The 23,238-nt window shown below is 37.3% G+C and overlaps 4 protein-coding genes across 5 annotated transcripts; 2 read left to right on the top strand and 2 right to left on the bottom strand.

The window, feature by feature from the left end:
• LOC109720436 (putative chloride channel-like protein CLC-g) lies at positions 860-5,218 on the top strand. Its single transcript, XM_020247553.1, has 7 exons — positions 860-1,085; positions 1,182-1,382; positions 1,486-1,663; positions 2,219-2,481; positions 2,739-3,008; positions 3,205-4,324; positions 4,686-5,218. The coding sequence occupies exons 1-7, from the start codon at positions 931-933 to the stop codon at positions 4,851-4,853; spliced, it is 2,355 nt and encodes a 784-aa protein (XP_020103142.1). The 5' UTR covers positions 860-930; the 3' UTR covers positions 4,854-5,218.
• On the bottom strand, positions 5,656-10,584 carry LOC109720252 (calmodulin-binding receptor-like cytoplasmic kinase 3). Its single transcript, XM_020247234.1, has 7 exons — positions 9,737-10,584; positions 9,121-9,375; positions 8,421-8,683; positions 7,895-8,060; positions 7,725-7,814; positions 7,086-7,384; positions 5,656-6,594 (listed from the first exon to the last, which is right to left on the bottom strand). Exons 1-7 carry the CDS (start codon positions 10,053-10,055, stop codon positions 6,388-6,390), a joined length of 1,599 nt encoding a protein of 532 aa, XP_020102823.1. The 5' UTR covers positions 10,056-10,584; the 3' UTR covers positions 5,656-6,387.
• On the bottom strand, positions 13,647-16,176 carry LOC109720254 (peroxidase 40-like). Its single transcript, XM_020247237.1, has 4 exons — positions 15,899-16,176; positions 15,604-15,795; positions 14,953-15,118; positions 13,647-14,127 (listed from the first exon to the last, which is right to left on the bottom strand). Exons 1-4 carry the CDS (start codon positions 16,139-16,141, stop codon positions 13,730-13,732), a joined length of 999 nt encoding a protein of 332 aa, XP_020102826.1. The 5' UTR covers positions 16,142-16,176; the 3' UTR covers positions 13,647-13,729.
• On the top strand, positions 19,192-22,871 carry LOC109720253 (formamidopyrimidine-DNA glycosylase-like). 2 transcript variants are annotated; one of them, XM_020247235.1, is made up of 10 exons: positions 19,192-19,470; positions 19,714-19,765; positions 19,871-19,928; positions 20,070-20,138; positions 20,194-20,319; positions 20,821-20,871; positions 21,168-21,245; positions 21,454-21,556; positions 22,000-22,034; positions 22,110-22,871. In XM_020247235.1, the coding sequence occupies exons 1-10, from the start codon at positions 19,242-19,244 to the stop codon at positions 22,641-22,643; spliced, it is 1,335 nt and encodes a 444-aa protein (XP_020102824.1). In that variant the 5' UTR covers positions 19,192-19,241; the 3' UTR covers positions 22,644-22,871. The 2 variants fall into 2 exon arrangements, with proteins under 2 accessions (XP_020102824.1, XP_020102825.1); XM_020247236.1 differs by having other exon boundaries at positions 19,362-19,470; positions 19,617-19,765.

Genomic DNA, 23,238 nt, shown 5'->3' on the forward strand with positions numbered 1-23,238 from the left:
AATGATGATGAAAGAGAAAACAAAAAAATTAAAAAAAGAGAGAAGTATTTTTTATGGTAAGAATAATTTTTTTAAAATTTTTTGAAAGAACGCATTTGAATTTCAAATTTAGGAGGGCTATCTATTTATATGCATGCATAGAGACATCTCTGAGTAAGTCGTAATTTTTCAAGATAAAAAAGTGAAAACCAACCCGACTATAAACGTTGACGTTCTTTTAATTTTACCGTCACTATTCAATGCAGTTGAATAATGTCTTTAAGGTGGAGAATTTTAATTTAATTAATTGTAAAAAATAAAATTAGAAAAATAAAGTTGAAGGGCCTATTTCAAAAATAAAGTTGAAAAAGTTTAAAATACACCAGTTATATTACTGATGTGGTGTCCCTAATCAATAAGATTATTTTTTTTGGATTCAACCGTCCTATCATGATTAATAAAAAATTTTAAAAAATAATTTTATTTTGTTTTCTCTTAAGAAAAAGGATATGATTGAATTGTTACTAATGATGTGATGTAAGTGCGATACAGTAAATTTTTTCTCAGTATATATATTTTTTATTATTCTATATAGTAAATAAGAAAGATTTTTTTTTTAAAAAAAAGAAAAAGCAGAGAATGCACTTCACGTTTAAATTTAAAACAAATGTGTCGTATTGAAGTAGTCAATCACAAGAGTATAGAAGGATCCGGTTCTTCAAATTTTTAATAGCTAGTGATAGCAACTGTTATACTAATCCTATCCGCCTCTTACTTTCTCCGTAGCCGCACATCTCCCAACGTGCGGCCGTGATTGCTCCACTCAAGTAAACTCCCCCATCATCGCCTTAAATTAAAAAAAAAAAAAATCTCTTCTTCCCTCCTCTATCTCTCTCTCTCTCTCTCTCTCTCTCTCTCTCTGAGAGCTCTCGAGCTCAAACAATTGCGACCATGGCGGGGGACGAAGACGACGAGCAGAGCTCGTCGCTAACGGAGTCCCTGTTGCAACACAACTCCATCCACCTCCGCCGTAGCTCCCCCAACAACACCTCCCAATTCGCCATCATCGGCTCCAATTCTTGCCCCATCGAGAGCCTCGATTACGAGTAATCTATACCCCAATTTCCCCATTTGTATCCGTATTTCCCATGTATTTTTTTTTTCAGGGTTTTGATTGAAACTGGGGTGTGAATTGGGCTCAGGTTGATCGAGAACGACCTCTTCAATCAGGATTGGAGGAGCAGGGGACGCGCCATCAAGTTGAGATACGTTTTCCTCAAGTGGACCTTTTGTTTGCTCATAGGGATTATCGTTGGTGCGATTGGGTTCTTCAATAACCTCGCTGTTGAGAATATCGTGGGGCTCAAGCTCGTCGCGGTGTCGAATTTGATGGATGAACATAAGTAAAAATTCCATCTTTTTGCCTTTTTCTTTTGGGGGTGGTTTTGGGATTGGAATTGAACTGGGTATGTGGATTTTCTTTACTTTTTTGTGATTTGGGTGCAGGTATTGGACTGCGTTCGGCGTGTTCGCCACTTCGAATTTGGTTCTTTTGTTGTTCGCATCAGCGATTACGGCTTTCGTGTCCCCGGCCGCCGGAGGATCCGGGATTCCGGAGGTTAGGGCTTATTTGAACGGTGTCGATGCACCCGATATCTTCTCTCTGCGGACTCTTGCTGTAAAGGTGAGTTTTTTAGGCTGATCACTTCATTGGCGATTCAATTAGTCCAATTTGTTTATGAAATATCCCTGTTCTTTACTTTGTTGGAACAGTTGAATTTAGTAAATTTGAGCTTCCACTACTGTAGATTTGGAAAATAATAGATCTAATTTATGTGAGCCTAAAGTAAATTGTGATGTAAGGTTATTGTGGTCCTGTGGGACAATAAAGTGCTGAGAATGTATGAATTTAATGTATTTGAGATCTCTGTAACTTTTTGACTCCAACTTTTCATCTTTAATAAAGTAGCAAGTGAGGTTAAGATTAGTCACTGTTTTCTATAATAAAGTATTGTTCACAGTTACACTATGAAAGCAGAAGATCTCTGAGTTGTGAATAATTAAATTCAACATTTTGGTTCAAACCACAAGTTGAAATTTCTGACAAAATTAAAATTTTCATCACTCCTATAACAAGTAAAATTAAGATTTACTGTTATATCTGTCTGTTTAAACCATGAAGACTGAAAATATTTGAATTTTAAATGAAATTGATGCCAATAGTTTGTTTCAATTGCAGATTATAGGTACCATCACTGCTGTATCATCATCCCTCCATGTGGGCAAGGCTGGCCCCATGGTGCACACCGGTGCTTGTGTCGCAGCTTTTTTCGGGCTGGGCGGGTCTCGTAAATACCGCCTCACATGCAAATGGTTGCGGTTCTTCAAGAACGATAGAGATAGACGCGACCTTGTGACGATCGGAGCTAGTGCTGGAGTTGCAGCTGCTTTTCGAGCCCCAGTCGGTGGTGTTTTATTCGCTCTTGAATCACTAGCATCATGGTATTTCTTAAATCTTCCTTTTTGAACTTACTTTCCTGAGTATCTTAAATTGGTTGTATTTTTCTTTAAAATCCTGGAATCGACACACGCATTCCTCACAAATAAAAGGAAGGTGGAGCAAACTTCTTATTCCAAGCAATTTCAGATACCTGTTTAGTTATCAGTAAATAACTCGAGGATAAGATTTCTGACGATAATCTGGTTTTTTTAATGAATGTTGTTTGTCTATGCTAGTTAATCGACTTGCTTTACTGCAGGTGGCGAAGCGCACTGATTTGGAGATCGTTCTTCACGACTGCAGTAGTTGCTGTCGTGCTTCGGTTCTTCATTGATATTTGCAACAGCGGACACTGCGGTTTATTTGGGAAAGGTGGACTTATAATGTATGATGTTACCTCAGATACTATGACTTACCACCTTGCAGATTTACCTCCGGTGATCCTTCTTGGAGTTATTGGGGGAGTACTGGGATGTTACTACAATTTCCTCATGTCAAAAGTTCTCCAAATGTATAGTTTGATTAATGAGTATGTCTCTCGCTCTCTATGTATATGTTTCTGGGTTTATTCTTGAGTTATAATTATTTCCTTGATTTGTTATGTCTCTCTAACATTGTCGAATGGATATGTCGTGCGTACTATTATCAACCACTTTTCAATTTATGAAGAAAGAACCTAACTTCTTTTTAACAACCTTCTTTCTTCTTTATTTTCCTTGTTCTAGGAGGGGCCCCATACACAAACTGCTCCTCGCTGCCGTTGTCTCCATTATCACTTCGGTTTGTCTATTTGGTCTCCCTTGGTTAGCGGCCTGCCGACCTTGCCCCTCTATGATGAATGGAGATTGCCCGTCCTCCAACCGGTTCAAAAGATTCCAATGCGCTCCCAATCACTACAATGACCTAGCTAGCTTATTCTTCAACACCAACGACGACGCAATAAGGAATCTCTACACCACCGGCACAAACGATATCTACCACCCACTCACTATGGTGATATTCTTCATTTCCTCTTACATTCTTGGCATATTGAGCTATGGAGTGGTGTCGCCCTTCGGCCTATTTGTACCAATCATTCTGACCGGTGCGACCTATGGACGCTTAGTTGCAGTGCTATTGGGCTCGCACTCAAATCTCGATCACGGCCTTGTTGCCATTCTTGGGTCAGCTTCCTTCTTAGGTGGAACATTAAGAATGACTGTCTCAGTTTGCGTGATCATCGTAGAACTAACCAACAATCTGTTGCTTCTTCCTTTGGTCATGTTGGTTCTCCTCATCTCTAAAACCGTGGCGGACTCCTTCAATCACAATATCTACGACATTATTCTACAGTTGAAGGGTCTTCCTTATCTCGAAGGCCATGCAGAGCCTTACATGAGGCAGCTTACGGCCGGGGACGTTGTCACAGGACCATTGCGAATCTTTAATGGAGTTGAGAAAGTCGGTAACATTGTCCATATTTTAAAGACGACAGGGCATCATGCATTTCCGGTAATAGACGAGCCGCCGTTTTCACCTTCTCCAATATTGTATGGCTTAATTCTTCGAGCACACCTTCTAGTTGTGTTAAAGAAGAAGGATTTCCTTCCAACTTGTACACGGTTGGGGGAGAAGGCGTTGAAGAAGTTTGTGGCTGATGATTTTGACAAGCGTGGATCGGGCAAACAGGATAGTATTAATGACATAGATTTCACGCCCGAAGAGATGGAGATGTTCATTGATTTGCATCCCTTTAGTAACACTTCACCTTATACAGTGGTGGAGACAATGTCACTGGCCAAAGCTTTGATGCTTTTCCGAGAAGTTGGGTTGAGGCATCTCCTGGTTGTGCCAAAGTCCTCTGACGTAAGCGCATTTGCCTTGGTTTATGTTCTTTTCCTTTACCTATATTCCTAGTAGTTTTAACTCCATCTATTTTTCATTGATTTGGAAAGGCTAATATGTAGGATACTCTGTTAAATTTCATGATTTTCACATTTCCGCTCTGAAACTCAAAACCTACATATTACCCCATCGATCTGCGTGTTAAATGAAAGATTTTAATTTGAAGGACAATATATACGTTTCACTAATAAGTCAGGGAGGTAATGTGAAAGTCATAATATTTAAAAGGGTTTCTCGCGATCTAGTAATTCGGAGTTTCGCATTGCTTAAAGGGATTTTTTTCTAACAAGATAGCTCATTGCTTCTTTTGTGAGCAATGCAGAGAGAACCAGTAGTTGGGATATTGACAAGGCATGACTTTATGCCTGAACACATACTGGGGTTGCATCCCTACTTGATGAGCAGCAGATGGAAACGACTACGATGGCGACCGTCTACTCTGTCCAAGTACTTGAGATCGTTCGTTCTGTGGCTTGCTCATAGAACCTAATCAAAACTATGATCATTACAGCAAAGCCTTGTGCAATCTTTTTGTATTGAACCCCGATGGTCGGGATTCTTCGAATATCTCGAGCGGAAACTGGTAATTCGTGGATCCACTGTTCATGTGTTTGTTATAGTGTAAAATGATAGTTGCAGCTCCTTGGTTCTCAAAGATTTGTATTGAGTGAGTACCGATTCTTCATTTAGTACCAAAATACAGAAAAAGGTGTTTTTTTTTCCTTCATTGTATTATTGTTCTTTTTTGTGCTATGTTGTATGATTGTTCTTGGTGAGCATGTAATATTGCTGGACTTGCATATCTTGAAATAAAAGGATGCAATATATTGCATTTACTGAACAGCTTCATGGTGAGATCTTTCTTTTCTGCTTTCTCAGTGGCTGAAATTGTATGCAGAAGTGATGTTGTTTGTTTAGCTTAATGCTGCTGATACAGATTATAATTTACTTACTAATGGTTGATTTTATACAATGGGAAATAGAAATTTATATGTACATACATTAGGGAAAAGAATGTATGGATAGTCCTGTACAATCCTGATACTGCAACTTAGTGCCTGTATTTTTATCTAAACACTCTAGTTTCTGAACTTTCTCATATATCACAATTTTCTACCCCCACTTCTTGTACACTGGAAATATGAAACTCATTTTACAGCTAACAGTGGAAGTGAAGTATACGAGGAGGTTCAGGGACTGAGAAACAATATCCAGATAGTACAGGGAGCTTAGAACAGGAAAAAGAAAAAAAAAAACGTAGCTTTCCATATCACAACATTGTACACTTATCATCAGGAAACAAAAAATGTCTCAATTCCAATTTTATAAAAATAACATAGTGCAGTGAAATGATCCATCCAAGAACAATATATCAAACTGGGGATAACGTAGAAAATACATTACAAACCACCAAAATATGAAAATTCAGATATCTCAATCTCTGCAATCTGTTATGAATGCAACACGAGAAATAAATAAATGAATGGTCGCAACTTTAGTTGACGATGATGGTAATTTGAGTTAAACCATTTATCACCAACTTGGGCAGTCTTGATGATGATGGCAATTTAAGTTGAACCATTTATCACCAACACAGATGACATAAAGAACTGAATTTCTTTAGGGTAAAACGGGTGACACTTTAGCCTCAAATTTTAATTTGTTGCAAGTTCTGGCTCGAACTTTCTAAGTTTTTGTAATAAAATCCCACAATCCAATTTACTTGACTAGATGCTGACGTGTCATTAATATAGAAGTAATGTGGTAGTGTTATAATTGATGATATAGCAATGATTAAGATGCCATATCACTTCCACATCATCAACATGGTAACATTTAGTCGACTAAATTGGGTTGTAGGACTTGATTGCGATAATTTAAAAAGGTTGAGTCAGAAATTGCTACAAATTAAAATTTGAGGAGCTAAGTATCATGAGCCTCATAGCATGAGGGCCAAAAGTGTATTTTACCCTTTTTTTTTCCGAGATTCAACAAATACACAGTTTCATGTATACGAGGATCTTTCATGTTCGAAGGCTCTTTCTGTATCCCCTTCTTATCTCCCATAGCTGTTCTCCAACTTCTTTCATGTCGGGTCGGTCGCTACGAGTCGGCGCTGCACATTGAAACGCCAGATTAAGCATCTTACCGACAATCTCTTCGTCTACTGCTTCCTCTAGCAAAGGATCTACTATTTCTCGCACCTTGCCTTCGCTGAACTTCTTGAAAGCCTGCATGAATATAAACGTAATTGTTTCAATGCCTTATTTTTTTATTCTTGCGTAATAAGACTCCGCTCTACTTGGGGATGACAGGGGACAACTTTATTTATCACTCTTATTTCATCAAATGCACAAATTTCGAGAAATGATGGTAGTCCGATAAATCGGGTTATTCAGAAAAACCTGGGACTAACAGTTACAACCTCCCCCTAGAAAGTTTTAACACTATATAATCCCCATGTGTTCCCATAAGTATAATGAATATAATCTTCATTGTTACAATTATCCATGAAACAATTTTATTTAACCCTCTGATGTCAAAAGCAAAGCTAGCTTTGTCTTCAGTAGAAACAAGGAAACAATGTTGTTGTCATACTTAAATTTATCCCTCAACTACACTGTTCCCTAGAGAACAGATAACTTTGAGTAGGCAAATAATTTCGAGAACAACATCAAGCAGTGTATCAAATGGATTGAAAGAGAATGATCTTAATCCATACCCATCTAATAGTGATCCTCTCATCAGGACTTCTCTTTAGTTCAACGGGACGGCGCCCAGAAATTATTTCAACAAGGAGAATACCAAAGGAAAACACGTCGCTCTTTGGCGTAAGCTGATAGGTCCTCAGGTATTCCGGATCGAGGTATCCTGCTGTTCCTTTGACTTTGGTCGAGATATGAGTCTTCTCCGTGTCAGTAGGGCCACTTCTTGCAAAACCAAAGTCGGACACTTTGGCTCTGTAATTATCAGTAAGAAGAATGTTGGATGACTTCACATCTCGATGAATTATTGTCTTTTCTGTTTACATAGTCAAATTTAGAGAAGACTTGTTAGTGTTAATAGAAGCATAAAAGAATAAATGACTACACGAAATTCTGCAACATAAAATGTTAAATTGCATGCGTGCGTGCGTGCGTGCATGCGTGCTTGCGTGCGAAAGTTGAGTTGCTTTCATTTTTTCACGTAATTTCCTTGTTATCGATTTATCATCAAGACATATCTTGCTCCATATTCTTCATTAGTGCTCATGTCCGCTTATAGCTAAATGAACAATGGCATTCATTGATTTGCAAAGAAAAAGGACTACTATTTAAGCAGGTATGTATATGCAGATAATTTTGAAGATTTGAAGTCCTACCTGCGTAAAGATGGAGATAGGTCAGTGCATGAGCAACATCAATAGCTATTTCCAGCCGTTGGTTGAAATCTAGGATCTTCCCCCGTTGAACTGCAGAAAAAGACAATTGCATAAGTAACTTCATTTCGAGTGAGAAAATAAAACTAAGATAGAAAAGAAATACAGTTTACCATCCAAGTGCTCTCTAAGAGTACCATTTGGAACAAACTCGGTTATGATAATGCGCTCATTTCCTTTATCGACAAAACCTAGTAATCTCACTAAGTTCCTATGATCAATTTTTGAAAGCAGCTCAACTTCATTACTGAATTCATCTCGAGAAGCTGGAAATTGTTCCTGTGCAAGTGTTGTTATCAACAGAGAGCCAAGAAAATATTAAGAAATTTATCATCAAATATCGATATGAAGAAAATGAAGAAACATTCGAGAAGGGAAATAGCTTAAAAGATAATAAAGTATCATTAATAGTAGAGTCCCATCCAATTGTTTCTAGATATGAAATTTACAAAATAAACATGAGAATTAGCACAAAGATACCACATCGAACATGTGGCTATGAAGATAGGATGTAACGAGACTAGTAGAAAAGGTCCAAGGATAATACTAGTGGCAGTATAAGAGAGAAGTACAAAGTTTATATTAGAGGATTTAATTTAGGTGTAAAAAAATTAGCATAAGAAAAACATAGAAAAACACCTTCTTTGCTCGCTTAATAGCAACTTCTTGGCCATCTGGCAAAACAGCCCTGTAAACGGTTCCAAATCCTCCTTCACCTAACTTAAAGGCAGGTGAAAAGTTCTGCGTAGCCTTAAAAATCTGATGGATGGTGAGATGTACCGATCCAATTCTACTCAGCTGTGGGGACATTGAAAATCTAGATGGACTCGGAGGGACTCTTAGTGAGCCTGCCACAGTCCTTTCCGACGACGAGCTTACTTCAACGGATGAAACAGAATCCACTGTATCAAAAGAAAAAAGTTGTTTAAAGTAGAAGTCATTATGTGTCGCTTATTCTCTGATATCAATAAATTAATATGACAAATACATCTTACGAAACCGTGTTTTATAACCAAAAGGAGGAAACGGTTGTTTGATTTAGAATTTGGAGTAATCAGCACCTTTAAGACCACAAAGACAAGCTATTAGAAAAGTCTGGACAACAAGAACTCCACTTAATTCCACCAAATCATTTAACTACCAACCTTAGAAGAAAACTAAGAACATGATATGAGAGAGTATATAATTCATGAGTTTAGATGCTAGTAAATAGTAGAAAACGATGCTACACAAGAAGTGTCATGATCTACGTACAAACAACAAACAAAACCACTACCACCACCACCAAACGTGAGCAAGTAAATATAACTTACACAGCATATTCTTTTGATTAACTCACCTGGATTCAGCTGACTGGAGATAACATTATGGTCGCCTGTATCTCTCTTTCTTGGGCGAAAGCATGGACAGAGAAAACCAACACATAAAAGGATCATTCCTGGTACGGCCAGAGAGTTATCATCTGATTCTGAGGAAACATTATGATCTTGCACATCTCTCTTTGAATCACTTATCTCGCTAGGGTATTTTAGGTTTGAGGCATTTACTGGCACTCGCAGTAAAAGTTTCCTCGACACCTTTTGATGAAAACCCGCTGCAATGAAGATGAAAAATGTATAATCAGTTGCATCATAGAAAAACAAACCCAATGGATTTTTGCATTCAAATAAGCTTCCCAATTAGCTAAGAAATAAGACAGTAATTACATTTTTGCTCATAAAGATTGATAAGGAAAATTAGCAAGTTGGTTATTCTCATCTAATAGGAAAAGTACGCAAATATATGTGCAAGAAAAAGAGATAGTAAAATTAGATTAAGAAAACATGAACTTGTTCAAGTTTATTGAAATAATTTAATGCAATTTAACATGCTAGATTATGGCCTATCATTAAACCAACCTACTTGGATGATTATAATACAACAACATAAAGATTACAAATTTGATGAGTTTTTACCAGAATTAGGCTTGCAATCCTCATGGTGAAACAAATCAAAGTTGCCACCGCAATACTTTTTACTGATCCTTAACCATTCTTTGGATGATTGCGAGTCGCAGAGGAAGCAACCATCCACCAAATAGGATTTTAGCATCTCACAAGCAAGAACAGGATCCTCAATCCTACTCTGATTGAGGGAAAGATGGTACCCATCAGAATCTTCCCAGTAAACAACCTGATCATCCCCACAAACCTTTGCGAGGCTCTGAACCGATCCAGAAACCAAAATCCGAGGCGATTGCAACAAAATCACTAGACTCAAAAGGATTAGAGCCATCTAAGCACAAATTTGAGGACGAAACTCCAACAAAAATCAAAATTTGAAGCCGAACTAGTAAATCCCCATTTCCAAACGGCCAAATTGAGCAAAACCCACTTCTCAAACTCCAATTAATTCAAAACAAATCAAAAAAGCGGGGTCTCCTATGTTTCAGATTCATTCCAAGCAAAATAAACCCAGTAGAAACCGATCCACAAATAGAGAAACCTAAGCATATAACCACCCAAATCTACAGGCATAAACGCCCCAAAAAACTCATTTTGAGCCCAATTTAAGCTCGATCCTTCCCCAAATCGACAAATTGCATGAGACCCAACTCCTAAAAATAATAAAAAAACTTGGAAAATTCCCAAAGTTGGAGCGCGCGCGCGAGAGAGAGAGAGAGAGAGAGTTGGAGCTCAATCGAGCATCGTACGAAGCTTGAGAACGCGAAAACTGGGAGAGGAAGCCGCGGCGGCTCTGGTAGAAAAGTTTTATTTGGGGGTGACGTTATCATCTTCGTAGCTACAGTAGACCAAGGAGAGGAGCGGTGGACACGGAATTTGCAACCGTTGCCCCGCGGCTGAGTTTTGTTTTCACCCCCCCTAAAATTTTAATCAGTAACGTCCCTGAACTTTTTCTTTTTGTTCCTTAGTTAAAAAAAAGGAATTGATAAAGTTTAGCATTAAATTTTAGGGATAATTTACTATATACCTTTCAAAACTTTAAAAATATTTAATTTATCTCTACTTTTTTTTATCTTCAATATATTCCTACAATTATCACCCATTAAGTTATTCCGAATTAAACATGATTTAAGCTTAGTTTGGTATTGAGGTCCATAGATGCTATTAAATAAAATGGAGTTAGGATAAAAATATATAAGGGTATATTTTTGCGTTCTTTAGTGAAACCATAAAAAATATATAATAGTCGACTCATGGCTATTGATAATAGTTCACTGTTATTAGATACTACAATTTTTATTGACGATAGTTTCTTAGGTTGTTTTAAAATATCTAAACTTTATACCATTTGTATTTATTTCTCTTTTCAATATATATCAAAAACAATAAATAACTAAAATTTAATATGACTTTGTGCACTTTAAACAAAAAATAAAAATAAATATTACTGTAATAAATCGCTCATAATATTAGATCATATATATTTATATATTATTAATACACTTCAAAAATATTATGTAAACATGTTAATAAATCAGTGCTCCGTGAGAACAGCAGTGGACGGATTTGGCCACGTAGTAAAGTGAAGGAATAATGATATCTCGATATTTTCACTCCTGTTTTAATTTGGCCTACCCTTATTCAATCATGGTGAGCTACCAACTGTTTGTCTTGCGACTATTCAGCATGCAACTCTGTTCAGAGAATAATTTCATGAAAACTTTCATAATGCACCGACAATATCAATCAAATAATGTTTTTTTAATTTAAAATTATTTGGGACATTATGATGATAAAAAATATTTTTATTATATATTTTTCTAAAAAATATGATTAATTTGTTATTAATTATGTGGTGCATGTGTGATACAGTAAATTTTCTTAAGTTCATAACCCAACAAATGTGATTGGCTTGTAATTTTTAAAATAGATTTAACTCCAAACTCTCTTTTTTAAATCTCTGCTACTCTCTCTTCTTCTTTGTTTGCTCTCAGTAGCTGATTATAAGCTTCCAATCCCTCTAATCGAACGAAGCTAATCCTCTCTTCCTTTTATATAAAATAATAATAATAATTAATAATGCTAGCTAGTTTACCCACAAGTTATACACATGAGTCATCTTTATGATTACTCCAGAAGTAAATGGTGTCAAATAATAACTAATATATATATATATAGAGTTGAGCTAGAATACTCTCGATAGTAAACGGAGCATTTTACTATCGAGTTGTTTTCGATGATAGAGCTTCCAAATTGACGATCGGCTCCGTTAAATATGATCTAAACCATTTAAACTACCTAGAAATCAAATTTCACGCACTTTCGATATTGTTCTTTTATCCATCTAGTGAACATAAAATGAATGATTGAAAATGAATATTCTTTAAAAAATGATGATAGTAGTCTTGTAATCAAGATCAAGAGTATAGATCTTGTTTTAAATAGTTTAAAGAATTTTCTAACAAAAATTCAATTGATTTGGATATCTTTACACCGTTAAACGAGAAAACGTCTCTTATCCACCATTAAAATTACAAATTTTGAAACCCTTTGATCATTAGGCAAATGATGTCGAAAAGATTTGAAATTTGATTTCTAAACACTTTAAGTGGTATAGATCATGTTCAACGGAGCCGATCGTCAATTTGGAAGCTCTATCATCGAAAACAACTCGATAGTAAAATACCCCGTTTACTATCGAGAGTATTCTAGCTCAACTCTATATATATATATATATATATGAGTCCGGCTACTATACTTTTATAAGTATAGAGCCTTTAAAAGTATAGTAGCCTATTGTACTCATAAGTTTTTGGCTGGTAGATCTACCCTTTAATCATTTTCACCGTTAGATTATACTATTCAACCAACCACCCACTCAACCCTAGGGGGCCTACTATCAACCTAACTGTAATTACTTTCATCCTAACCATACATTTTTTCATCTGAACGGTCGAAAATTTATGAGTACAAAGAGCTCTATACTCATATGAGTATAGTAGCCCCAGCCTATATATATATATATATATATATATATATAGAGTGAGGCTACTATGCTATCGGAAGCACGGAGCCTTCCGTGCTTCCAGCTCGTTTTCGATGTTGCGACTTTCGAATCGTCGATCGGCTCCGTTAAACTTGATCTAGAGTATTTGGAGTACCTAGAAAATAAATTTTATGATTTTTCGATATCATTTGCCTAGTGAACGAAGGGGCTCAAAATCAACGGCTGAAAATAAAAATCTTACAAAATGTAATAATATGACATTAAAATTTTAAATCAAAGATATTGATCTTGTTTTATATAGTATAAAGAATTTTCTATCAAAATTTTACGTGATTTGGATATTTCTACAACGTTAAACTTGCAAACGGTTTCACTACGGTTATTAAAATTTGTTGATTTTGAGTCCATTCGATCACTAAGCAAATGATATCGAAAAATAATAAAATTTATATATATATTACACCTAGTCCACATATATAAGAGTCTTCAGACTTAATTTGACGTGCGTTACAGGGATTACTCTATTGGGATCAAAGTTAGACAATAATAATAATCATTCTTTACTGTGACTTCTTTTGTACTCCTACTACGTGTCTTATTATATATTAAATTGTATTTTAAGGTGGTATTCCGTACTCAATAACGATTCCGTACTTAATTACCCTCGAGCTATAAGAAAACTGAGTCATCTTCATTTCCATTTTATGTTTTTTTTTTTTTTTAAAGCTTGATTGAGCAAATAAGCTCACAGTTTTTTCAATAAAATAAAAATAATTACCAAATACGCGCGTTATCAAACATTAACACTCAAACAGGTCCGTACATATAACATCTAAGTATAACATACATATATATCACAGTACCCATGAACACGAGAACGTACTAACTTGCCATGCATCCACACTTACGTAACTACCACTTCATACATAGAACCCTAATTTCATGACTACAGATACATATACCACCTCCTGGTCATATATATATATATAGATAGCGAGCTAATTCACAACTCTGCAGCTCCTCCGAACCTCGCCGCCGCCCGACATTGCGAGCCGGCCCATGCGCACCATGGAGGCCTTAAAGTCCTCGAAGAAGAGCTCCGGGTCGATCGCGTAGGCCTCGACAAGTGCAGCGACATCGCCGGAGCCAGCGGACGTGAGCGCCTGGTCGGACTGCAGGAGCCCGTCGGCGGAGATCAGGTTGACGTAGTACTGGTTATCGAATGTGGCGGGCGTCGAGAGGTCGAGGTCGGCGAGAGTGTTGTTCGAGCTGGCGCAGAGCTGCTGCAGCGACTGTAGGAAGTCGCGGTCACCCATGGAGGCATCGGAGCTGCCTACGAGGCCATTGAGGCGGGAGCTGAAGGAAGAACAACGGGCCTTGCCGATGGTGTGAGCCCCTGTAGAAAAGGATCAGAAAGTCTATTATACAATAGATACATCACATCATCTATATTCAATCAATCACATTTCATTTATTAAGAAAAAAAAAAATATTTTTTTAATAATTATGATAGGATGAGTGAACATGGAGAAGACTAATTTAATTAGATGGAACCACAACGATCACCCTATGCGACTGGTAATTATAGTGGACGTTTTTTGGAAGAGACGTATTGTGAGTAATTATTGGGTACGTGGAATAAGTCAACCATGTCATCTCTAGTCTACGCAATAAATGACAAATTCACTAGCCTCATGTTTAGATGATCACTATGTCAACTTAATTTTGTTCCACTAGGTACCGTTTGGTTCGGGTATAAACAAGAATTAGCTATTACAGGAATAGGTACAAGTATGGGGATAAGAAAAATAGCGTTTGGATGAAAATTGGGTTGTTCCCGAGGATAAGAAAAATATTAGGAAGTTTTATATAAAAAATGAAGGTGTTGGTGGGGATAAGCGAGAATTACTATTCTCGGATAAAAAATTAGCGTTTGGATATAAAGGGGGGGATAAGGGCCTATCCCTATTCCTATTCCCAAACCAAACAGTGCCCTAACGAATACCAACTTTTAGCATATTTGTATAATTTTTCTCATATTTGGCTACACATGCCCAAAAATAAATAGAAAAAAAATACAAATATTTTAATTGAAAGAATTTTCAACCAGAAAGAATGGCCGGTCTTATGATCTGGTCTGTAGACCAGGTCTAGCCGAAATTTCTCGGCACCGCTTGGAAACGGTCAAGGAGCGGATTGGTAAACGCGTTTCTATTATTACCGGAGAGAGCGACCATGTCCTTGGAGGAGAGGCCGAGGTTCTGGAACTTTCCGATGAGGGTGGCCACGTCGGACGTCGGGGCCGGGATGTTCGTGTTCGCTGCTTGGCGGTTCGCACTTCTGCTGTCCTTCCGCCCTACCTCCACCTGCCACGTGGGCCCTCCCGACTGTTCCACCGCGTGTATCAGAACTTCTTTTCCTTTTATTGTAAATAAATAGATAGATGTGCATTACGAGTAATATGCATGCTTCTGTTCTTTCACGTCACATGATAATTTTTTTTTTTTTTTTTTTTTTTTGTATGTCATAATTACTGTTGTAGATTAAACTACTGTTTTTGTCAAATATATTAACTATATATGCAATTAAAATCCTTTGTATAAGCAGTCATTACTCTTTCACAAATTCTGCGTTTAAGTTAAATTTAATAAGGTTGAAAAATTCGAAACTTAGTAAAAATTTGGAAGATTAGAGGTTGTGTGGATGATAAAATAGAAATTTATAGCATTAATAGGCATAGCACTAAAAAACTAATGAGTGCCATTGAAAAAAGGAAAAAAACTAAATAAATGAGATATCCTGTCACAACGGTGGTGTTTGAGAAAGGATCAATAATGTGAAAAAATATTGAGCAAATAATTGGTAGACATACCAAGACAACCGAATCTCGAGCCACAATCGCCAGAACGTCGGCACACGAAACAGTCTCAGGGCAAGCCAGCTCGAGCTCGGCCTTAATCGAATCGATCACTTCGAATCCCCTGAGGGAGTTCAGGTTGGGTCCAGCAGTTTTCTCCCCCACAAAATTAGGCGTATCATCGAGGAGCACCGAAGCATCACAGCCCTCAAAATTCATCGCAACGATCAACATTAATTAGTCTTAAAATCTTATATCCTTGATGATCATTGGTAGTTTCTATATACATTTAATCCGACGTTATACTCACATCGACGAAGCAGTCGTGGAAGTGGAGGCGGAGGAGGGAGGCAGCCATGCGCGGGTCGTTCGCGACGGCCTCTTCGACCCCCGCGAAGATGATATCTTCGGCTTGAGGGCAAGTAGTTTGGTAGATGTCAAATCGTATGGATCCATCAATACCGCCGAAACAAGTTTTGTTCGATGCATCGGACTTGTTGGCTAAGTTAAGAGCATGGATAACACAAGCTAGGAGAGTGAGCACTAATGTCATGTTCAAGTAAGAAATATAGAGCAAATGTAGGTTGATTTTGGACTAAAGAGGGTGTCTATAGGCTAGCTCTCTATCTAGCTAGGTGCATTGCTTGTGAAATTGAAGATGATATGCTGCTCACTTATATAGAGTTTGAAAGAGAACAAAAGATTCTGATGCTGAAACTGATTTCAGCATTAAGATTCGTGCCGACGATGCGATGGATGAGTGATGTAGCTCTACTTGGAAGTGGTCAAATTGTGGTGAGTTAGTAACATCATTGAGAAATCATGGCTTGCACTTTTCAGGAATAGCATGCATATCATATATAACTGCAATCATCATCTCCAAGAATAGCACGCATGAAATAATTTCTCATCTTTTATTCGATTAGTAGTTGACTCGGAATCAACTCCTCCGTTTCAAAGGTGACAAAGATGCGCGTAGTTGGTGAAACCGCCTTTGTCCTTCTTCTGCATATGCTTTTGAGGCTCAAAAGAAGCGTCTCACATGGGAGCAGTTGCAATGCCTTTTTGTATAGTTTGTAGTGCATAATATGCTAATGTTGGCGGAGGAGAATGGGAAACCCACCACCGACCATGGATGCATAGACATGCGCGCTCGATCATATAAGAGACTTTGTGAGAGGAAAGGTGTGGTGTACATGTCATGCATATGCATCTCGAATCTAGAACCCCCTAGAAGATTTTAGAATAAATGTTCATCTTGGTTTAGCTGTAATATGGACTCCGGAGTAGGGAGCAGGACTATTGTTCTATTAGAGGCACAGAAACCCTCATATTTTTAAGTTCCTAATCATTTATCAATTTTGATTGATGGCTGGGGTTCTTCCCAATTTTTCTTCTCTCTCACCCTAATCATCTATCAAAATTGATGAATAGCTAGAAATTTAGAAGCACAAAAGCTGTTGTACTCCTAATAGCACAGTAGCCATACTCCCGGAGTAGGTCTAGTTTAAAATTGCTTTGCCAAAATATCTATTTTATGCTCCAAGAAAGATTTTAATTTTTTTTTTTTCCTTGCATACTATAAAATTTTGGTTGCAATCATTATAGAAGATGCATGCACTCTTAAAATAACAATGGTGCTGACTATTTCTAGAGCAAGAGGTAAAGAGTTTGATGGTTGATATCTGAGGTCCCAAGTTTGAATCCTAGTTGATTCATATTTCCAGCTAAATTTGTTTCTAAATAAACTAAATGAAGTGGGTAGTATGCAACCTATCTCTCTCAAAAAAAAAAAAAAAAAATTGACAATGGTGCTAGCTAGACGAGTCATTTTTACTATTACCTTTTTGCATTTCTAAATACAAATTTAATTTATATAATAATTAGAAATGATGATGGGTAAAACTTATTCTCTTGATTAATTAGATTGCAATAATTTAATATGTCAACTTCTTTTTTTTAAAAAAACAACGAAGCACACACAAAAAAAAAAGTCGTTTCCTTGCTTCCATACTCTGTTATATAAAATTCCAATTGAAAAAAAATTAGAAAAAGAAAGAAAAGGCAAATCTTAAGTCATTTTGACTAATTTTAAGAGATCACTTTGTTTGTACATAGTTATAAATATATTATAGCTGTAACTACATATAAATTTAAAATCCGTATTTAATGCAATGTATTTAATACTAACAACTACAGTCGTAACTACACGAGGAAATTCACCTGTAGTAAGGACATGTTTGGTTCATGATTGGAATATGAATGAGAAATAGAATTGGATTATTTTGGAATGAAAAATGGAACGACGAATCATCTAAAAATGTTTGGTTCATTATTGGAATGAAAATCGGAATGAAAATTTAAAATTTTTGAGAGAGAGTTTTGATTAAAAGAGAGGAAAGTGACGAAGGGAGATGAGATAGATGTTGGTGAAAGAGGATTTTTAATAGTTTATTTTTGGAATGAGTCAATCCGGAATTCAAAGCCGAATTGCATCGTAAATGAATTTGGCCATTCCCATTCCGGAGTGGAATGGGAATCGAATCCGATTCCTATAAAACAAACGGCAACCATCGGAATCAATGAATTCCATTCCGATTCCATAGTCTAAAATAGGTGAACCAAACATGTCCTAAGTTGGACAGAGCAACTCAATATAAAAAAAATAAGTTTAAATTCCTCATTACCTTTTAAATAAAATATAAATATTTTTATATTAAAAAAAAAGCTTAATTTCATACAGATCCCTACAAATATGATGAATAACAGATATATTCCTGCAAAGTTCAACTTTCATAAGTCATCATTGCAAAAGTCCTAATGTATTCAGATATGTTCTTGCCGTTAATATTCGTTAGAAAAATCTAGTTAATTATAGTTAAAATGCTTTAACCATGATTAATTAATAATGTAAATTGACAATTTTGTCCTTCTTTTTCTTCCTCTTCTTCTCCGTATCCTCCTTTTCCTCCTCTTTTTTTCCTCATTCTTCTTCTTCTTCGTCGTCGTCGTCGATGATCCAATCGTCGTCGCCGATGATCCGATCGTCGTCGTGGTGCCCATGTGGGCCATCGTCACGGGCGCCTCCGATAGCATCGGCCTCGCCTTCACCTCCGCCTTCCGCCTCTTTCTCATCCTCGTTGGCTGCAACCCCGACAAGCTCTGCAAGGTTGCCGTCGCCGCTGTCGTCGTCCGCTCCTGCAGCCTGAAGAAGAAGAGGAAGAGAAAGAGGAAGAGGAAGAGGGCAAGAGCAAAAATGTCATTTTACAACTCTACTGTTAAAAAATTAACAATTCTCTAATAGATACTTGCCAGAGAGACATATCTGAATACATTAGAACTTTTGCAGGAATAATTTATGAAAATTAAATTTTATAGGAATATATCTATTATTCATCATGTTTGCGGGGACCGGTATGAAATTAACCCTAACAATAATCCCATCACGACCGACACAATGTGATAAAAACTTCAAAAATACATTTATCATACAAACTAAATTAATTATTCTATTTATTTATAATTACAGTACTTGCTGGTATACTGTCTCCAGCTATACTGCGTTTCCAAATTCCAATTACATCGGGCACCATTGAGAGAGAGAGAGAGAGAGAGAGAGACGCGCGCACACAGACAGAGGGGAGAGAGGGGCGATGCCGGAGCTGCCGGAGGTGGAGGTGGCGCGGCGGGCGCTGCAGGAGCACTGCGCGGGGAGGCGGATCTTGCGCTGCTCGGCGGCGGACGACCCGAAGGTGATCGACGGCGTCTCCCCCTCGCAACTCGAGTCGTCCCTCGCCGGGAAGACCGTCCTCGCCGCCGCCCGCAAGGGCAAGAACCTCTGGCTCCGCCTCGACACCCCCCCCTTCCCCTCCTTCCAATTCGGTCCGCTGCTCCTTTTCTTTCTTTTTCTTTTTCTTTTTTTTTTTTTTTCCTTTTTGATCTTCTGTATTGAACTAATTTAGCCGGTTAAGTTGGACATCTTTGTTCAATTCATCGCTAATTTCAAGCAAAACTGAAACAATCTACAGTTGATAGCCGAGTCCGTCAAAAAATTAGAAGTCGAAAATTTTAGGGTTCGATTTGGTTCACATCGTCGCCCTCTTCTCCTGCTTTCGTGTGTTGCAGGGATGACGGGTGCGGTCTACATCAAAGGTGTGGAATTGAGCAAATACAAAAGGTGATATTTTTTTCTTAATTTTACCTTCTTTTTTTTCTTTTTTTCTTTTTTTTTTTTTTTGTAGATAGAATCTGAGAAATTGAGGGTTTGGATTGCTAATTGTAGGTCGGCGGTGAGCCCGACGGAGGAGTGGCCATCGAAGTACTCCAAATTGTTTGTTGAAGTACGCCTCTTTCTTATTCATACAGGAATCTGAATCATCAATTCGGCAACTTCGTAGTCGATTTAAAAAATCGGTGTCCTCCTCATTTCAGTACTAGCTGAATGTATCATTTCGATTTTAATCCTTTTGGATGTTGTTCAGCTGGAAGATGGTGTTGAGTTTTCCTTCACCGATAAGAGACGTCTCGCAAAAGTTCGCTTGCTTGAAGATGTATATACTTTTTATTCTCTAATTCCTTGCAGTTCTTTTTTTTTTTTTTTTACAGCCTGAATCTGTGCCTCCAATTTCTGAGCTGGGTCCAGATGCCCTGTTCGAGCCTATGCCGGTCGATGAGTTTGCGAATGCCCTAAGAAAAAAGAAGATCGCGATAAAGGCTTTGTTACTTGATCAGGTTACAAATGTGTGGTGCTTTATTTTATTTATTTATTTATTTATTTTCTGATCCGAGAAAACCCATTCCTTCGTAAGCTATTATTAATACCTACTAAATCTTCTTTTTTGAGTATCGAATTGTTTGCTTGATGCTTATAGTGTCGGGTCCTCTAACATCTTAGTGCATTGTTGTGTAGAGGTTGCTTCTCCATGTGCTTAGCATTGTAAAACTGCATAGTGTGTGAAACTATAGGCCATTGCCAGCGTATATTTTTGCGCAAATTTGGTGCTTGATTTAGCTAGCTCTTCCTACAACCATTTGGATGCAGTGTGGGAATAAGTTATTGCTATATCATTGTCTTATTGTTTAAGAATATTGTATGGGGCGCCATAGGAACTTGAAAGTTGTTGACCCCCTCCAGTTGTTTAGATAAGTGTGCTACTTGCTTCATCTTGCCAAAGACGTCTTTGCGTCGAATATAACTAGTAGTTTTACTGATACATCAATTTTATCATGCAGAGCTTTATATCTGGTATTGGTAACTGGATCGCGGATGAGGTGCTCTATCAGGTTAGTTTTATTTCATTTCTGTAAGAAATATAGTGCTTCGAATAGGAGATTGTATTTTCCTGCGCTGCTTTATTCACATCTTTTCTTTTTCTGGATCTTAACATTTTCAGCCATTCATCAGTAGGTTTGGCTTTCACTCTTTTACCACCAATTCACTGCAAAAGTTGGGGCATAGTAGTTAATATTGATTAAAACCTATTTCTTGCTGCATATTTGTAAATTTTTTTAAGTAAGTTATATGACAGATATCTGTTAAAGGATTCTCTTTTCTCATTTGTGCAATTTTTTGTTTTTAGGCAAGGATTCATCCCATGCAAATTGCTGCAAACCTATCGAAAGAGAGCTGTGAGACTCTCCATCGATGCATCAAAGAGGTCAGTGATTCGGTGCTAAAGTTTGTTCCGAAGGCAATAAAAATCAATTTCACTAAAAAATATTACAAGATAAAATCTTTAGATTACGGAATATGCAGTATGTTTCATGCTTACAAAAGATGTTTTAAAAAATTAATAGGCTGTTTCATCTTCAAGAGTCTAGAAAATTAGTTAATACACCCTACTGTTAATTAAAATTTTTTTGCAGGTTATTGAAAAGGCCCTTGAAGTCGGTGCAGACAGTAGCCAGTTTCCAGAACATTGGATTTATCATTCTCGTGATAAGAAACCTGGCAAGGCATTTGTGGAAGGTTCGACTTTTTTAACTTTTTATGGTCGTCTTATTTGAGTTATTTTCTCTTTATCACAACAAGAGCTGCAAGATTTTATTTAGAGGTGAAAAGAAGTTATATTTATGGCAGATTTCTACACGTCTGGGATTTTTTGAACTTCCGCCAGATTTTACTTCATTAAAGCCGATCCTTTCTTTCGTGTTTTATGCGAAAGTACCAACACAAATAACATTTAAGTATTCATGTATTCAATCAGGAGGTAACCAACATTAGGGGTAATAATTTAGTTATTTTAGGGATTTATTGAAGTCAAAATACTAGAGCACAATAGAACAGTTCTGATTCTGAGATCTGTAAGTGGGATGCAGAAATGAAATGCTGACGAAGTAAATTTTTTTTGTTCTCTATCTCTCTCATCCATGAAAATTATTAAATTTGGCGAACCTTTTTACTCCTTGCAGGAAAGAGAGTCGAATTCATCACTGCAGGTGGCAGAGTAAGTCCATAATCTGATAGTCTCTCTTTTTTTTGTTGCTTGTTGCTCCTAACTTATATTACTTCATTTGCTCAGACCACAGCTTTCGTGCCAGAATTGCAAAAATTTGAAGGCCCCCAGTCAAACGAGATCCCGTCAACTAAATTAAAGAGAGCCAAAACTGGTAAAAAATTTCCTGGTAAGCAAGAATCAGATGACGAGGATGCAGAAGTCAATGAAAATTCAAAGCCAAAAAGCGGCCAAAAAAGTTCCAAAGGTACTAAGAAGCAGCCAAAGAAAGCAAGCGATGACGATGAGGAAGAGGAGGAATCAGAGAAGCCGGCGAAAGGGGCGAGGGGGAAGCAAGTTAAAATGGCATCAAAGAAAAAAACTAAATCTAATACAGAAGAGTCCGATAGTGAGGACGAGGAAGTTAATGAAAGTTCGAAGTTCGAGAGGAGAAGGAATAGCTCCAAAGGCGGTAAGAAGCCAAAGAAAACAAGTGAAAGCGATGACGATGACGATGACGAGGAAGAGGAGTTAGAAAAAACTAGCAAGAGGCAGCCATTAACGAAAGGAGCCAAGTCTAACCAAGCAAGCGCTCAGCAGAGGAAGAAACAACGTAAGTAGGACACAACGCAAGTAGGACCGTGGTGGTCCTCGAAAGAGTTTTGACTTTTGAAGAAGCATGTACATATAGTATTTTGCTATCCGATTTTCTTGTTGCAGTGCTTGGAATCTCTGCTTTTAGGTTTGAATGTTAATGATACTTTTTCCATCTTGGTAGTCAGATGAGGACAAATGCTTGTAGAAACTGTCTTGATGGATCTACTGGCATGCTGAAAGGCCATTTTGCTATTTAGGCCAAACGATGTGATCTAAAAGATTGTGACCTTTTTTAACCCCTTTGCAGATTGTTGTTTGGCAGTTTAAGACAAAATCTCTCACTCTCAACTATGATTCAACTTATCTTCGTCGTGACTGTGACTACATGTGGCTAGATGAATCCATGCTTTCTTTAGAGAAAGACAAAGTTAATTCACACTTTCTTACGGAAAGAGAGATCATTTTCAACACTTCCAAGTTATACCATAATAAAAATTATGAAAAAATAATGGTCCAAATTGTTGGACCAATATCTTCTTCCACGTTAAACCGCGCTTGCGCAATTGGTCGATTGTGTATAATTAGATTGAAAAGATAGTAAGAAATTGACTTGCTCCAA

This window comes from Ananas comosus, linkage group 14 (assembly GCF_001540865.1).
Source record: "Ananas comosus cultivar F153 linkage group 14, ASM154086v1, whole genome shotgun sequence".
Classification (NCBI taxonomy): Eukaryota; Viridiplantae; Streptophyta; class Magnoliopsida; order Poales; family Bromeliaceae; genus Ananas; species Ananas comosus.

Bases quoted from the DNA above. Each gene is read 5' to 3' on its own strand.
- LOC109720254 (XM_020247237.1), bottom strand. From the start codon at position 16,141: ATGACATTAGTGCTCACTCTCCTAGCTTGTGTTATCCATGCTCTTAAC. The intron at 15,796-15,898 runs GTGAGTATAACG...ATGAATTTTGAG, and splicing joins TCCACGACTGCTTCGTCGAT to GGCTGTGATGCTTCGGTGCT. The intron at 15,119-15,603 runs GTATGTCTACCA...GCGGTGGAACAG, and splicing joins CTCGAGATTCGGTTGTCTTG to TCGGGAGGGCCCACGTGGCA.
- LOC109720436 (XM_020247553.1), top strand. From the start codon at position 931: ATGGCGGGGGACGAAGACGACGAGCAGAGCTCGTCGCTAACGGAGTCC. The intron at 1,086-1,181 runs GTAATCTATACC...AATTGGGCTCAG, and splicing joins ATCGAGAGCCTCGATTACGA to GTTGATCGAGAACGACCTCT. The intron at 2,482-2,738 runs GTATTTCTTAAA...GCTTTACTGCAG, and splicing joins CTTGAATCACTAGCATCATG to GTGGCGAAGCGCACTGATTT.
- LOC109720252 (XM_020247234.1), bottom strand. From the start codon at position 10,055: ATGGCTCTAATCCTTTTGAGTCTAGTGATTTTGTTGCAATCGCCTCGG. The intron at 8,061-8,420 runs GTGTTTTTCTAT...ACACTTGCACAG, and splicing joins CTATTAAGCGAGCAAAGAAG to GAACAATTTCCAGCTTCTCG. The intron at 7,385-7,724 runs GTAGGACTTCAA...CTATGTAAACAG, and splicing joins CTATCTCCATCTTTACGCAG to AAAAGACAATAATTCATCGA.
- LOC109720253 (XM_020247235.1), top strand. From the start codon at position 19,242: ATGCCGGAGCTGCCGGAGGTGGAGGTGGCGCGGCGGGCGCTGCAGGAG. The intron at 20,320-20,820 runs GTTACAAATGTG...TTTATCATGCAG, and splicing joins AGGCTTTGTTACTTGATCAG to AGCTTTATATCTGGTATTGG. The intron at 20,872-21,167 runs GTTAGTTTTATT...TTTTGTTTTTAG, and splicing joins CGGATGAGGTGCTCTATCAG to GCAAGGATTCATCCCATGCA.